The following is a 16605-nucleotide window of genomic DNA, read 5'->3' on the forward strand; positions in this document are numbered from 1 at the left end:
ACTGAACATGGGTCCCTTTATTTCTCAGTCAACTGTTTTTTAATCACAGTGTGCTACCTCTCACAACTTACTGGTCACTTACTTGGTCTTGGGCCCTTGTGCTATGTATTTTCATGGTCATTTTTTCATAAAACCCATCCTCCTAGCAACCCAATGATATAGATTCTTATTTTATAGGTGACATAAAACTGAAGTTTAAATAGATTATGTAGCTTTCCCAAGGTCACATGGAGGACAAGATCTGTGCCCTCTCTTAGGGGTCTATAAATTGGAAGGGCTGGGAGGAGATTGCTGTTTCGCTTCAAGAGAAATACGTGCTTTTGGACAACCGAAGCTGTAAGCCACCCCAGCAGAGATACGCTGATAGGCAGGAGGTGAAATATGTAGAAAAGGATTGATTGCGTCCTAACCAGCAGCCCTTTCCTACTGAGGTCTCTTGAGACAGTTATATGCACTGAAGACAATGGCTGGCTGTGGAACACTTTTATTACTAACCAATCTACCTGATGTAGCATAACAGAGAACAAGGCTGGATGGGGCAGAGATTTCCTCTTGCCCAGAGGCAGGAGAGTAGAGGCAAGAGGGAGAATAAGCCTACAGAAGGGGTCTGCTAAGAGCTAGAGCAGAGCCTGCCAGCTCCCTGGGAGACAGAGCCACTGCGGTCCTGTGTGGGTGGAGGATGCCCAAAGACAGAAAACACCCCCATGACTTTGAACCAAACGTGTGAGAGCACTGTTCATTTGCCTGCATATTGGCCTGCGTATTTAACATATTTACACATGTTGGTGCACTTTGTAACTCAGCCTCGTCCCAATCTTTGGTTGCTATGGTAATAATCGCATGGTACGAAATGTCTGAGCTATACCTCTGGTTTCCTTACTCCAGGCTTGGTTTAGAAAGAGGGTCAACAGCCAAGGAAGCCCTAGATGTCATCGTCGCCTTGTTGGAAGAACACGGGCAAGGTGGGAATTATTATGAAGATGCAGGCTCCTGCCACAGCTTCCAGAGTGCTTATCTGATTGTGGATCATGAGGAGGCCTGGGTGCTCGAGACCGTAGGGAAGTACTGGGCTGCTGAGAAAGTCACAGGTGAGGGGGCGTGGATAGCGAAGAGCTTCATGGGCAGAGAAGGCTGGGATGGATGGGCTCACAGGACTCGTGCTGCTGCTGGAGACCCTCTCTGTGCTGCCGTGAATCTTCTAGAGAGGAAGCTAGAGTCTTCTGAACCCGGAGGGAAGGGAGGTCACCACTTGGGAAGCATCCTCCTAACATTTCCTATTTTCTGTTTGCTTTCTGGACAGGACCCAATTCAGACCACTAGTGGTTTCATGATCCAAATTGCTTCTCGATGAATTGGTCAAGGGAATAGTGATTTTTTCCATTCCATTGACAATAGGTCAATGAATTACTACAACAGGGAGCTGCCCTGATCACCCCAGTCCTATAGCTCTTTGTGCTTGGAATGTTCCCCTAACAGAGGAATTCGGATTTGTCTGCAAACTGTTGAGTTCCTCTGGGCCAACAAGCCATGTCGCTGGGAGCAATGTTTCTAGAACAGCAGAGGCTAGGAAATCCACCCAGAAGGATTTACTGCCCAATAAATTACTGCTCCGTGCTTCCTGCAGCATCTTGTTCTAAGATAGTTCTGAGGAAGGAAATATTGTGTGTGTGTTGGGGGGTTGGGGGAGGGAATGGCTGTCTTGTATCACTGCCTCAGCACCCTCATATTCTGCACAGGATGGAATCCCAGAGTGGGTTACAGGGCTTCCAGAGGGCTAAAGAGTTCTAAGAAAGGATTGGCCAGTGAAGCCCCCCTTATATCCTGAGGCCTGGAAGACAAATACAAATCACGTCCACAGCATTTCTCTGCTCTCATGCCAGTGGAAGACATGGCTACAGAACTCTTCTCTTGTTGAACCTATACTTGGTCTGTGTATTTTTCTCAACTGAACTTGCCAGGAAGTCTCTTCCAGCTCCTCAGAAATGATGTCAGGGATGACACCTGTTTGCCATCTCTGCCTGAAGCGTGACTGGAACCAAACCTAAGCTGTGTTAGAAGCAGAAGATCTACTGCATCGTGGAGGCAGTGAGGCAGTGAGATCTAGCCGTGGTTTCTTGACGAAGCCGTGCAAAGGCCGTGTCTGCCTGGAGGAGGAGGCGATTTCTTCTCATTCTCACAAGGGATTGCACCTTGAGGCAATCTCAGAGCATTTCTCCACCCACGTACACCCCACATACACCCAGGTGTGCCTGCCTGCCCTACTTCCACAGTAGTTACAAAACTAATGTAGCTGGTGTGGCCTGCCAGGTCTCCAAGCCTCCTTCGATGCAAGAACTTAAGACTCCCTTAAACAAATCTCTTCTAAAATGAAGTCTTACCATTACGTAGTTCCACCAAGAAGGCTATTGGTCCATGCTGAAGGACAATCATATTGTTTTAAGTAGAATGTAAAACTTTTTTAAAATCTATAATTGCATTCAAAAGCTTAGTCTCACTTCAAAGTACAACTTAAAAACCCATCTCATCAAAATGCATGTCCCCTTTCACTAAATATTTAAAGGGGAAAAACCCCAGCCATTCCTTGGACTCATTGATTTCATGTCCTCTAATCTCAGCAGTCGTGTGACTGCAGTAGGAGTTAATGAACTCTGGCCCTCAAATGCTAAAATTCCTGAAAGCAAATGTCTATTATAATCAGCCTTCTAGGAAAATAACATGTGGAGTTATTCACAAGTCTTAAAAATATCTTAGTGTGAATAATGTCAAAATCACTTATTTATTATTTATTAAATAATTAAAAATTTATTATTTATTTTGATTTAAAAAATAATTTTACACTTCTGGTGACCTCTAAAAAGAAGAAGGCAGAGGACATCGGCCAGGCATGCTCACATTGATGAGGCAGAAGATGCTGAAGGAACTCAGCCCAGCCCTGACCCTGCCTCCAGGAGCTGGTTTTCAGGCAGTAATGGCTTCCGTGCAGCTTGCAGTCCAGGCTGTCCTTCTCTACTTCATTCTCCAAGAATTTAGAAGATAAACATGTTCCCTGGAAGCAGCCACCATGAATGGCTGTTTTGAGCTATAAGTGAATACTTCCTCGTGATCTGGACATTGTGTTGAAGCTTGAAGGTCAGGTTATCCTCGCTGTATTTGTAGCTCAGGCTTTGAAGAAGCCATAGCCAGCCTTCCAGCACATAGGAGAACAGGTGCCCTAACCCACATTCTTCACAGGGTTGTCCTCAGAAAGCAGGCAGCCCTGATTCCAGATGTATCTAGCTATTCTTATATTTTTATGAGAAAAAAATTCCCATAGATTTTTCTCACATGCACACGTGACACGGGAACATGCTATATCCAGGTACATTCTGTTAGTTTAACACTATTCATTATCAGGGCCACACTGTTTTTCTAAATTTCGGGACCTGAAAAAATAATTGAATGAAGAAGGATCATATTTGTATTTTTTAAAAAACTACACACATATATGGGTGGGAGGTGGTGGTGGAAGGTGTTCTTCAGGTAGAGCAAGACTAAACTGGGGAGGAAGGTTCTCCATGGTTGCGACATTCACAAGTCTTGTTAGTTGCTCAATGCTTCTTTCAAAGAACCTTTCACTTTTCTTATAAGTAGTAAATGTATGGATTTATTTAGCCAGAAGGAGGGACCTCACATGTTTCCTTTTGATTATAAATTTAAGATCTTGTAATTGTTGCTCATTTACAATGTGGTAATGTGGTCAAACCTTCTGACCAACTAATGTAGCTGATCTTCTCAGAAAAGGACCAAGGACTGTCTGTTTCTCTCTTCAAAAAAGAAATTTATTCCATCCCTGTAGTTAAAGTCAGGTTGCAGGGGAGGGATTCCCTGTAAATTTACATTTCTTGATTAAGTCTTTGTAAGTGTATTTCCAACTAACTGGGCCTTGCACTCTCTGCAGAGGGCGTCAGGTGCATCTGCAATCAGCTCTCACTCACCACCAAGATCGATGCAGAGCATCCTGAGCTCAGGAGTTATGCTCAGAGGCAAGGCTGGTGGACAGGAGAGGACGAGTTCAATTTCTCTGAAGTTTTTTCTCCAGCTGATGACCATCTACACTGCTGTGCAGGCAAAGACAGCTTAGAAAAGCAAGAAGGTGAGTTATTACATCTTTTAACTTTCTCCCTCCAACACCTTTTGCCTTACAGTTATTTTGGAGAACTTGTCTGAATTTAGGAGGGTGAGCAAAGAGGAGGAGTAGAGAATAGACCTTGTATTTGGAGACCAACTTGTACTAAAGGTCCTGATGTTCATACAGGATGACAACTTGCATTTATTCTTATAGGATGATTTCTCATCCACAGAATTTTCCTGCTGCTGTTTAAACATTAACATCATTGTGATACTTACTGCAGCCTTTCTTATACCCCAGCATTTGTATATTTGACTTATCTCCTCCCTAATTTTCTCCTCCTATTAGCCTGCTGGGCCTTGAGGGCAGGGGAGTTGTCTTTTACTCATCTTAGGACCCTCTTGTGATGCCTGGTATAGTCCTTTGTTCTATGAACATTTATGAAGTTAACTGTTGAATTTTCTTCCCAGCCAGCAGGAAGGGAGAAGAGGAAAATTAAGGGCAAGCATTCCTTTTTAGGGATGTGACAAGAAAGTTGAGCATATCATTTCCACTTGTCTCCCACTGGTCAGGATTTACCCATGGCCACACCTAGCCACAAGGGTCTGTAGTTAGGCAGTTGTGTTCCCACCTATAATGCCAGGAGTTCTATTTCAGAAAAGGGAAAGGCGTGAACGGATTTTGGTTAGCAGCCTGCGGCAGTGATATATTTCCCCCACCTCTGTCTTTACAGAAGGAATCACTGTGCAGACTATGATTGACATCTTACGGGACAAAGCCAGTGGCGTCTGCATAGACTCCGAGTCGTTCCTGACCACAGCCAGCATGGCGTCTGTCCTGCCCCAGAGCAGAGGTTCACCGTGCATCCACTACTTCACCGGGACCCCAGACCCCTCCAGGTTCGTCTGAGACACAGTCGTGTAAGCAGAAAGCGCATGGCGCCCTCGAAAGCTCGTCCAACAAGCGCACACCAAGTTCCCGCCCTGCCTTTTGTGTGGTTGAGCCACATGATTTAGTTGTTCTCAACATGGCCGGGGCAGCATAAAAAGCTTCGATTCAGGGGTGTTCCCAGCTTTAGTCACATAGCATTCATCACAATCATGGTATCCAATGGTTTTAAATTCAGCAAATGCGTATTGATTATGTATCATGGGCCAGGCATGGTGCTGTATGTGGGGCATGCAAAGCTAAATAAGACACAATGAAACAGAGAGATTGCAGGATTGCCCAAGACTTGTCACAACCACCAGTTCCTAGCAGTTAGAGGACAAAATGGCCCAGAGGCAAAGCTGATGGAAGCAACTTCACGCACACTGGCCAGTACTTCTAGACATTGGATTTTCAAGGGTTGCTTTCTGCCCAGGAACTTCAGCGAAGAGGTAGAATTGCACAGTGGGTAAGAGCATCAGCCTTGAGAATAAACTGCCAGGATTTTGAATTCTACCTCAGTCAGTTAGGAGCTAGATACATCATGTAACATCTCTAAGCGTCCGTTTCTGTATTGTACAATCGGGATAATACTAGTCCCTACTTTGATGTGCTTGTTGGGCCTCATTTTTGAATTTTATTTTTCAATTGCAGTTTATATCTAATACTAGAGGCTCGGTGCACAAAAATTTGTGCACTGGATCGGGGGTGTCCCTCAGCTCAGCCTGCCCCCTATCACATACTGGGAGCCCTCAGGGGATGTCCTACTCCTTGCTCCCCTTGGGGAGCGGGCCTAAGCCACAGTCTGGCCTCCCTTTGTGGGAGGCGACTGGGCTGATCAGGGGAAGGCACCAGCCCCATCACCCCACTGTTGCAGCCACTGCCAGTCACCGCAGCCACCAAGGTGTTTTCATCAACACGGACTCCAGTCCCTTCACCATGAAATAATGACAACTTTCTTTAGGCATCTTCAAGATGTGTCTTTCATAGGATATGACATTTCTTTCTTTGTTTATCCTCACCTGAGGATATGTTTCCATTGACTTTTAGAGACTGTGGAAGAGAAAGGGAAAGACAGAGAGAAACATCAAAGTGAGAGGAACACTTTGATTGGTTGCCCCCTGCATGAGCCCTGACCTGGACCCATGCCAGGGAGGAGCCTGCAACCTAGGTACATGCCCTTGGTCAGAATTGAACCCAGACCCTGCGGTTGGCAGGCCGAGGCATTATCCACTGAGCCAAACGGCTAGGTAAGGATATGACATTTCTTAGCCCTCCGGCAGTGGACCTTCCTTTTTTTCTCCAGGAGTGTGGTAAAAAACCCTAGATCACCTATTTGGATTCTTATTACCGAAGTTACTAAGAATATTACCAGTGGCATACAGGGAGCTTAGCCAATGAGCAGTCAGAAAAGGTGTTTCCTCTGTAGTTCACACCAATTGCTGGCTCGGCCTCTGCCCAGGGCTAACGCCTCTGGCCGAGTCATTAGACCTGGGCAGGGGACCCCCAGCTCCCACAATCGCCCATTCTACCCCTGCTCCCCACCATCACCGGCTCTTCCCCTGCTCCCTGTGATCACCGTCTCTGCCTCTGCCCAGGCCTAATGCCTGTGGCCAAGGCGTTAGGCCTGGGCAGGGGACCCTCAGTTCCCTGTGATCACAGACTCTGCCCATGCTCCCTGCGATTGCTGGCTCTGCCCCTGCCCAGGCCTAACGCTTCTGACCGATGCGTTAGGCCTGGGCAGGGGATCCCCAGCTCCCCATGATCACCAACTCCGCCCCTGCTCCCGCCATCGCCGGCTCCACCCCTGCCCAGGCCTAACTCCTCAAGGCGTTAGGCCTGGGCAGGGGGCCTCTCAGCTCTGATTGCAGGCTCCGATAGCCACTGGGCGCCTATGTATGCAAATTAACTGCCATCTTTGTTTGGTTAATTTGCATATTTATCCGATTGGCTGGTGGGTGTAACGAAGGTATGGTTGATTTGCATGTTTGTCTATTATTAGGTAAGATTATTTTGCATTAGTTTCAGGTGTGGGCCTCATGTTTTAAATTACAGCCAATATCAATAGAGACTTCTAGCAGGACTGGACTATTAAATTCGGTTTAAGGTATTCTTAGTTTTTCATTCACTCATTTATCCATTCAAAAGCACTTATTAAGCACCTACTGTGTACCACATAGTGTGCTTTTTGGGTACTAGAGACTGTGTACAAGGGAAGAGATGGCACACAGAGACGACAAAGAGAAACACTTCACAGAGAAAGGGACTCTTGAGTGCTGGGCATTGTCGGAAGAATAGGAGTTTGTTAGGGACAAAAAGCAGGAATGACAGTCTGAGTCTCTTAGCATGCTGTCAAATCAAAGCATGTGCAAAAGCATAGAGGCATGAAAGCTTGTCTCCCAATGCTAGTGACTTAACAGCCCCTTGTGAGCAAGCACTCCCTGCTGCCCAGGAGGGTACACGTGGGCTTTGGGAGGGTCTGGATGCTCTGCCGAGGTATTGGACATTGTTCTTTAGGGAACGGGAGCCTTTGAAGAACTGAAGAATGACTGTCCCCCATCCCTTGGCCCCCTGTGTCAGACACCTGCTCTGACAGTGGCTAGAAGCCAGGCCATGTGACGCCAGGACAATAACATAAAGGGAGTCTGATTCCTCGGCTGAAGTGCTCGGCCTAATACAGTCAGAGGAACGGGCTGGGAAATAACCTTCAGGTATTTAAAATGGAAAGTCTCAAGTAACTTTAAAAGCAAATTATTCCTGAGTCCCATTAATTAAAAAGGCCTTAAGGCAGATTTAGAGCCTTCCGAAGGCATTCATTTTTATCTCCCACTGTTAAATGAGCTGTGCTTCCATGGCGACGGCAGGACGGTCATAGCTTTCTTTCCTCGTCAACATTCCAATATTTCCCTGTAATTGGGCATGTTCAGAGTTTTGTATTTTGTCAGCAGGAAGCACAATGAACTCCTCTTGGGCTTTGAGGTAGTAAAACGAGGGGCCTTTGAGCTGCTTCTGTTAACGCTGAAGGCAGCCGAGAGGTGTGTGGGGGAAGTAGTGTCAGGGCAGTGCACTCACAAAAGATTATGATCAAAGCGCAGGACTGTGGGACGCATCCCTCCCGGTGAGTGTCAGACACCGCGGGACACGCGCTGGCTGCTGCTCCGTGTGCTGCGGCACTTCTCCGCCCTCTGCACTGTATTAATTATAGATCCTCTTCTCAAAACAACTTGATCTCACATTCTTTTCTCTCCTCCTTCCCTCCCTTATGTTCCCCCACTCGCCTCCTAGCAAGAACCAGGTACTATGTAAGCTTGAGAGTTGGAAGGAGGTGCAAAAGTCGCAGTTCAAGCTAGAGGGAGATGCAGAAGACCTTGAATTAATTTATCGAGAAAGCACATTCCATCTTACCAATATTCTGTTGTGCCAGCTGGTGCCTTAGTCATTCGATAGTGACACTGATTGGCTTGTGTGCACCTGTTCTGACCTTTGGGAACCATTTCTGGTTGGAGGCCAGTACTTGTTGAAGTTCCATTGATGTGAAGAATCAGAGAGGGAAAGGGTAGCGGTACCTTCGCATTTTGAGACTGTACAGTTCAGTCCTGCAGTGTCGGGAGCCAGTGAGAGCCGATTAAGTGCATCCTTCCTGACTCTATGTTCTGGGGTGTCACATCAGTAACTTGAAATGGGCCACAGTGGGCGTATTTACACCAGGGAAATTGGCAGACGCCAGGAAGCAGGGCTTATTTTATTTTATTTTTTCAGAGATGCAATTGTCAACCCAGCACGCCACTGACAGGCCCCCACAACTGGGAAAACAAACATTCCACATAGAGGATGGATAAACCAAGAGTGGAAGATAATTTAAACACTTTCCATTTTAGATATTAGAAGGCCATTTCCCAACCCATTTCCCTAATTACATTAGGCCATGCACTTCGCCCAGGAAACAGAAAAGAGGGAGGCAGTTCTAGGAAAATAGGGTGTTTGATGCACTTTAACTGGTGGCAAGGAGCTGGGGAGATGCAAGGGACATGGTGTGTGTGTGTGTGTGTGTGTGTGTGGTTGTGGTTTCCTCCTTCTCCCAGTGTAGTAGGCTTGAGAGGCTAAATTGGATCTGCTGAGAACGTCTCATCTGGTTAATTCAGATGTCAGGGACAAGGGCCCCCTTCTTGTTATTGGAGTTGAGAGAAACTGGTTATTCTAGATTCTTTCCAGATTGGTTCCAAGTTTAGCAGATTCATCCCAGTGGGACCCTGTGTGCTGCTCCTGTCTGTGCCAGTCACCCCTCAAGGGATCTGGGGGGGCCTCCGGGGCATGGGGTGAGCCTGGCTGAGTCTCCGGGCGAGTGTCTGCCCCTTCAGTAAGAACAAGTCACGCTGAAGTCAGAAGCGTTGGCTGGCACTGACATTACAATTCTCAATCCCAATCACAAAAAGTATTTCATTTTTCTGCAGCGGCACAAGGTGTTTTTACATAAACCAACAGGACGCTGCAGCAGTGAGAGAGAGTGGGGAAAGCTGACCGTGGCTTTGGAAGATTTGGTTCTCGGTCTGCCACTCCTTAGGAATGTGTCTGGACCAAGCTCGTAGCTTCTATGAGCCTCAGTCACCTCGTCTGTGAAATGGGACAGAAGCCTTTGCCCTGCCTTATTCATGGCTGTAACCCTAGGTCCTAGAGCAGTATTTGGTACTCAGTTACCGTCAGCATGTATTTACTGACTGAGTGAAGGAAGGAAGGGAGGAGTGAATGAATGAAATGAATGAACGAGCAGGGGTACCATTCATTATCAAAAATGGTAATTTTGTTTTCCTTCTAAATGAGAAAACAAATGAGAGGAGGACATTTTTTTTTTACACTGGCTTGTTGCATTCATCACAGAACTTAGGGGAAAACAAGACAGATAAGGCAAAGATGTCCAGATATACTCCCACACGTACATGTACACACACACACGGCCATTTCCTTAAAATACACCCATTGGGCCAAAAGAGCGGAATCAAAGAGTGTTTGCCTGGGCCCCCTCCTGTGCCCAGAGCTCCCCACCCTCTCACCACCAGACTTCTCTTTCTCTGGGCTTCTCTTTGTGTTGTCCACCTTAATCTGTCCCCTCCCTGAATCTGTCAGAATTATTCCAGAATTTTTCAAATAAGGTAGAACTTAAAAAAGAGAGTGAGAAGGGGTCTCAGAGCCTTCCTTTCCCAGAGGCCACTTCCCAGCAAACCATGCGCGAAAGGCCACCTCGCTGAGCGTAAATAGAGGACCCCTTTTCTACTTGCCTCGCTTTATGTCACGGTCTTCCCAAGCAGGCAGGTCTGTCTAGACGTCTCCTCCCTGTGAATAGGAGAAACCGCAGCTTGTAAGTGGCAGTGAACTTCACGGAAACCTTCACTAAACCCTGCAGTTGTGTCTCTCTTGGCATGAACCCACCCTCCACCCACCACCCACCCTCCACCCACCACCCTCTACCCCCAGAAATGGCTGCTGAAAGGACTGCTTCTGGTGCCCTCACACCCAGCCTGGCTGAAGCCCCTCTCCTTTCTCTCCAGGTCCATCTTCAAGCCTTTCATCTTTGTGGACGATGTAAAACTTGTCCCGAAAGCACAGTCTCCCTGTTTCGGGGATGACGACCCTGCCAGAAGGGAGCCCCGGTTCCAGGAGAAACCAGACCGTCGGCACGAACTGTACAAGGCCCACGAGTGGGCACGCGCTGTCATCGCCAGCGGCCAGGTGAGCCGGGGCTGGGCCGTGGACAGGGGTGGGGTCAGCGAGCATGGGCCAGGAGGGCAGGGCACAAGTCACCCTCTTCCTCCTCTCTAGCACGCTCCTCCCCAAAACCCAGGCTCCCAGGCCCTTCCCAGGATGTGGTGTTCACTGTCCCACCCCGTCCCCTGAAAGAAACCAAAGCCTATGCTTCTGGTGTTATTCTGGAGCCTGGTGGGCTCTGAATAGCCCCTTTAACTTACTGTTCTCCTAGGCATCCCCGAAATGTGCAGCCCAGTAGGGACGGCTGCTTCGCTTCTTCCTACAGTTTTGTATACTTTTGGGGACACAAGGTTGTATGTGGTGGCAACACTTTAAAAATGCTTAAAAAATTGATTCTTCCCCAAAGTCCTGGAGATGGATAGGGTCGCACAATGTGACTGTACCTAATGCCACTAAACAGCACACTGAAAAGGGCTCCAGTGGTATTTTCGGTGGGATATACATTTTATGACACTAAAAGAAAGATTCTCAAGTTTTCAGTTAAAAAGAAGTTTTTCTTTAAAGCGCAGATCCCCTGCCACCCCCCCCCCCCCCAAGCTTTGGAACTTAAAGCTATGAGACGTAAATTCTAACAAGGCCACCCCCAGCACCCGCGAGCATTCCTCTGCAGCCCCAGCTGTACTGGCTGGAAGGGAGGAGGAAGGACTGGGCATGTTAGACACGCATCCACCCTCAAGCGTTGAGTGAACAGCTGGGAGCAGGTCCAGTTTCTCCGGAAGAAAGGGCCCCTTTTAGGTGAACGGAGCACGCGTTCTGTGTGGGCCGGGCGAGCACCAGGGACTGCAAAAGGGACATAGAGAAGGCGACCCGGGTGGCAACCCCGTGGGTTCCGACAGCATCTCTGAGCAGGGCAGGCTCAGTGGTCACAGAGCTCGCACCTCCACGCCACCAGCTGTCGGCTGTCTTCCGTCTGTCCGCCCGCCTACCATTCCCTGGAGTCTGCACCGCTGTTCCCGCGGCTCCTGCCAGTGCATTTTCTAAGCCGGGCAGGGACCGAGAACGGTTTTGTGGATCAGGCGATAGGAGGCAGAGGCAGGCAGGGCCGTGTGGGCTGAGCGCTTCTACCCCAAATTCTAGAGCTGAGCCAGTGAGGGCAGGTGGGCTTTGAAATGTGGAAATGACTGCAGGTGTGAGTCAGGGGGGCGGTGACAGCAGCGTCCCCCTCTGGGACTTACTGTGCTACCACGTCTGAGGCTCTGGCGCCTGGAGCCACGCCCCGTCCTCACCCCCCAGGAGCCCAGGGTCTAACGGGGACACAGGCAAGCAGACAGAGCTTCACATGACAGAGAGCAGCCGGCAGGAGGCAAGGCCCTGCCCTGGGAGCCCAGAGAAGAGGCCTGCAGAGGGGTGCAGAGGGGTGCAGCTGACCAGGCCCCTGGGGGACACGCTGGCCCAGGCAGTGGGGAGGATGGGCTGGAGCAGGGGTCCTCAAACTACGGCCCGCGGGCCACATGCAAATACAAATACTGTATTTGTTCCCGTTTTGTTTTTTTACTCCAAAATAAGATATGTGCAGTGTGCATAGGAATTTGTTCATAGTTTTTTTTAAAACTAAAGTCCGGCCCTCCAACGGTCTGAGGGACAGTGAACTGGCCCCCTGTTTAAAAAGTGTGAGGACCCCTGGGCTGGAGGGAGGCAGCCGAGTCAACTGGCTGAGTCGAAGGGGTGTGGCTAGAGGCCAACTAAGAGCCTCCTGTGTCCCACCGGCCGGGATGCCACTCAGGATGTATCCTGAAGGCGGTGGAAACCAGGCAGGTATGCCAAGCAGAGCAGTGACACCCATGCTGGCATCTGGAAGGATCCCCATGGCGGTCCTGTAGGAAACATTGGGTAGGGTCTCCCACCCCAAGAGGCTCTCAGGGTTCGTGGCAATGACCTCCCCCCGCTTGGGTTCCTCAGGAGCAGGGCCGCAGGCTGCGGAGGACCATGCTGGAGCTGGAGAAGCAAGGCCTGGAGGCCATGGAGGAAATCCTGGCCAGCCCCGCGCCCCCGGACCCCGCCGAGGTGGCCGACCTTTTCTATGACTGTGTGGACACGGAGATCAAGTTCTTTAAGTGAAGCCACCCTCCCCCTCGTATTTAAAGTTTCCCACCGACTAACTTACCAGCAAAACCACCGCTCTCCCGTGCGAGAAAGACGAGAGGCCCTCCGTGGCGGCTGGTGGTCCCTTTTCCGAAGCCAGGCCGGACGGACACTTGTGTTCTGCTGGAACCTCAACACGTCCCCTCTGCCACGTGGTCCCCTTCCTCTGCTGTGTGACCTGTGCCCCGTGCGCCCGTGGTTCCCCCGTGTGACTAATCGTGGATGTCAAGCTGCTGCTGTTGTATTTCTGTGACAATGGACACGTTGGCCTTTCCGGGAGGATGTGCGCTCACCAGGCCCTGGAAGGCAGGCTCCGCAATGCTGAGCGGGTGGGGAGGCAAAGTCTCCTGCCGTCTTCCTCGCTGAGTAAGTTTCTTCCAGGCTCACAACAGGCATTGCTGTGTCTGGCCCAGGGCCTTGCCTGTGCCCTCGAGGGAGAAGCTTCCTGGCTGCCCTGAACGTGAGGGCTTGTCTGTAGTGCGGAAGGTCTCCAGGTGTGTCTTCTGAGGGACACATCTGGAGGGAAGGAGGACAGGGGTCCTGTCCAGTCCCAGCTCCGTCCGGCTTCCCGTGATCCTCACAAGCCCGTCTTCTGTGCCCCGTGCTTGTGAGCGGTGGACCCAACTGCTCCCACGTGCGGGAGGGCTGCTCCCTGTGTGAGCGGGACCCGCCCCCTGTAGCGAGTCAGAGGCAGCCACACCTGTGGCTTCCCTGCATCCCCGCGTGGGCCGCCCAGAGGCACCAGGCTCACCTGCTCCAGCGCACCTGCCACCTGGCTGCCCCTGTGCAGAATGGTTCCGGCCTGCTTACCGCCGTCTGTTTAGGGCAGTGGTTCTCAACCTTGGCTGCACATTAGAATCACCTGGGAATCTTTTTAAAATCCTGATTTCTGGGCCTCATCCTCCGGAAATTCTGTTTCTTTGTTATGGGGTGGGGCCACAACATTAGTAACAAAGAAACAGAATTTCCGGAGGAGGAGGCCCAGAAATCAGGATTTTAAAAAGATTCCCAGGTGATTCTAATGTGCAGCCAAGGTTGAGAACCACTGGTTTAGGTGAATTACCAATAAAGGGCCCTCTGGCACAGCTCTACCCCGCAAAGCCGCCAAGCTCTCGGTTAATGAGGGGAAGAGAGGGAGAAAACTTCTGGCTGTTTCGATTCTAGTTAAAGTAGCTGGAATCCGAGCAGACACAGCACTATCTCAGCAGAGACTTTAATCAGACCGATGTGTTTCCAATGTCGTGTTCGCATGAAGGATTTGACTTACCACCGGAGCACAGAAGAGCGTGCGAGGAGGACCAGATGGGCCAGCGCTGGGAACACAGAGGGCAAGAAGGCGACAGATGGAGGTAGAAGCGTCTCGCTCCAGGGTACCAGGCCAGCCCCCGCCCTCCCGCCCAGTCTGTTACAGCCCACAGAGCTGTGTAGGGAGCTGGCTTTCCCCGGGCCTTGCCTCCACCCCTCCCACCCGCCGTGTCCCAGCAGCTGCCTTGAGACGGGTGGCTGGCGCGGGCAGGTGCAGGTGGTGAGGGCTTACCTCCAGCCACTAACCCTCTCAGCCACGCTCGGAATGGAAAGGGGCGGAGATGGTCCGACCAGCGTGGCTCAGAGATTGAGCATCGACCTATGAACCAGGAGGTCATGGTTCGATTCCCAGTCAGGGCACATGCCCGGGTTGCGGGCTCGATCCCCAGTGTGGAGCATGCGGGAGGCAACCAATCAATGATTCTCTCTCATCCCTCTCCCTTCCTCTCTGAATAAATTTTAAAAAAAGAAACGGAAAGGGGTGGAGATGAGTCATGGAGAATGTGGTGGTAGACAGCTAGTGGAGAACAGCAGCTAATTGCTCCTACTGACTTTCCAGAAGCAACATGTCAGGCCACAAGAGCTGGAAGGGCACAGGTCCCATACTCGGACGTGGCCCGAGGGTCACAGGTTTTATCGGAACAAACCTCCTTTTTCCCTACCAACTGCCCTTGAAGAGCACCATGAGCTCCTTGCCCAGGAGGTTTGTAGGAAAATGACCGACCACAGGCAGTGACAGCGAGGAAGACTGTGGGGCTGACAAAGTTAACAGCAGCCATGCATGGTGGCTGGTAGTCCCCGAGGCTTCGCCCAGGTTCGGGCCTTCACTGCTGATTCACTTAGGGTCTCCTCCAGCTGCCATTCTCAGAGTGTCTGCCCACAGCTGCTAAGGGGGCCAGGGTGGGGTTCCAGAACGATGGAGGTACCCTATTCCCCCCTAAGCCCACCTACAGAGTGGTTCTTTGAAACACCGACTTTCACACCGAGATCTCACCTCCACCTGTTATGGAAACATTGCATCAGACCTGTGATGCTTAAAGTGATCCGGGGTTTTACCAAAAGGAGGCTAGTGAGAATAAATGACAGAGGCCTGCTTTCATTATTATGGGCCAAACAGAGGTCACGGTGACCCAGCCAGCCTTAGGCCATTGCCCAGCGTGGTGCAGTGAGACACACAATGGGTGCTTCTGTGAGGGGGCGTTGACCTTAGCCCAGCACTTCAGAGAAGGGCCAGCCCTGATGGAGAGTTGTCTGGGCTCACACTGTACATCACAATTGTGATGCCCCTGGGTGACCACTAGAGGGCGAGGCAGCCCTCCGTGGCACAGCCTGGCAGACGTTCAACCCGGCTGGGGTGCTTCCCTCAGGCCCAGAGGTAGCCTGTGTACAGTCGGACCCAATAATAGCAATGGACAGAGTCCTCGTACAGTGGGCATCACAGGGAAGGGCAAGAAGAGAGCCAAGAACCTGCCGAAATGGCCTGTTCACTTCTAGGGACTTGTATTCACTTAGATGAGCAGCCTGAAATAGGTTGTTGGGTTTTGAACAGGCTGTTGCTGGGGGCGCTGCTTGTTCTTTAAACGCTCCACACAGACTGTGCTTTTAAAAAAATGCATATCATTACATGGCTAACTCCTTGACCGGGGGGATGGCTTTTCTAAAGGCAATATGGAGAAAACAAATATTCGAGATGAACTGTAAGATAATGTTTAAAGGTCAGAGTATAAATAGCTTCCTAAAACACCATCTGTGTATCCATTAACCCTCGGGTGGGGGTGCTGTGCATTGTGCAGACGGAAGACAGGGCCGGAAGGACAGCTTCTCCCCCCGCCCCCACCACCACCCCTCCACCCCACAGCCAGGCATAAGCCAGCCAGTCTTGTCGAGTAGAGGGACTGACCATAGCCTCCGGGAAGGCACATGAACAGAGCAGAAGCAGTTCTCTTTCACTCCAGGAGGTGACTTGGAGCTTTAGGTAGAATAAGGATGTACTTGAAATGATGGCGATTCTTTTGTGCCCAGTAACCTAAGACAGTGTTCTCATTAGAAAGAGTCTGCCTGACAAGCTGTCTAACAGAGCAGGTGTGTGCCTATTAGATTATAGCAGCCAGTTCCTTCACTACTGGGTGGCTGAGTAGGTAAAAAATAGTTATTAACCAGGCAAACCACTTTGCTCCCTAACTGATGTCACCCCACATGCGGCTGGCCCAGCAGGGAAGCCAGGTGGGACCGGTGTGTGTTCTGGAACCAGTAACTGCACGCTCCACCGAGGAGCTGACAAGTCATTTATGGGGAAGGTGTTCCGCTGAGCTCTCAGCATTAGGAGGGAAGCACATAGAGGAAGGGGAGCGGGAACCACCTCGCTGGCCATTCCTTCCTGTCTAAGGGGGAGGGGTGAGGGTCCCAGGCACACACTGTCCCAG

At 50.3% G+C, this 16605-nt stretch overlaps 1 protein-coding gene across 1 annotated transcript in view; it reads left to right on the plus strand.

Moving 5' to 3' along the window:
- SCRN1 (secernin 1) overlaps window positions 1-13778 on the plus strand; it is a 42336-nt gene extending 28558 nt beyond the window's left edge. Inside the window, exons 4-8 of the mRNA XM_036327736.1 lie at window positions 886-1088; window positions 3938-4132; window positions 4842-5007; window positions 10579-10759; window positions 12695-13778. Coding sequence (XP_036183629.1) covers window positions 886-1088; window positions 3938-4132; window positions 4842-5007; window positions 10579-10759; window positions 12695-12853 — 904 coding nt within the window. The 3' untranslated portion in view covers window positions 12854-13778. The remainder of the gene's footprint in view (window positions 1-885; window positions 1089-3937; window positions 4133-4841; window positions 5008-10578; window positions 10760-12694) is intronic.
- The last annotated feature ends 2827 nt before the right edge of the window (window positions 13779-16605 follow it).

Source organism: Myotis myotis, unplaced genomic scaffold (assembly GCF_014108235.1).
Source record: "Myotis myotis isolate mMyoMyo1 unplaced genomic scaffold, mMyoMyo1.p scaffold_m19_p_11, whole genome shotgun sequence".
Lineage (NCBI taxonomy): Eukaryota > Metazoa > Chordata > Mammalia > Chiroptera > Vespertilionidae > Myotis > Myotis myotis.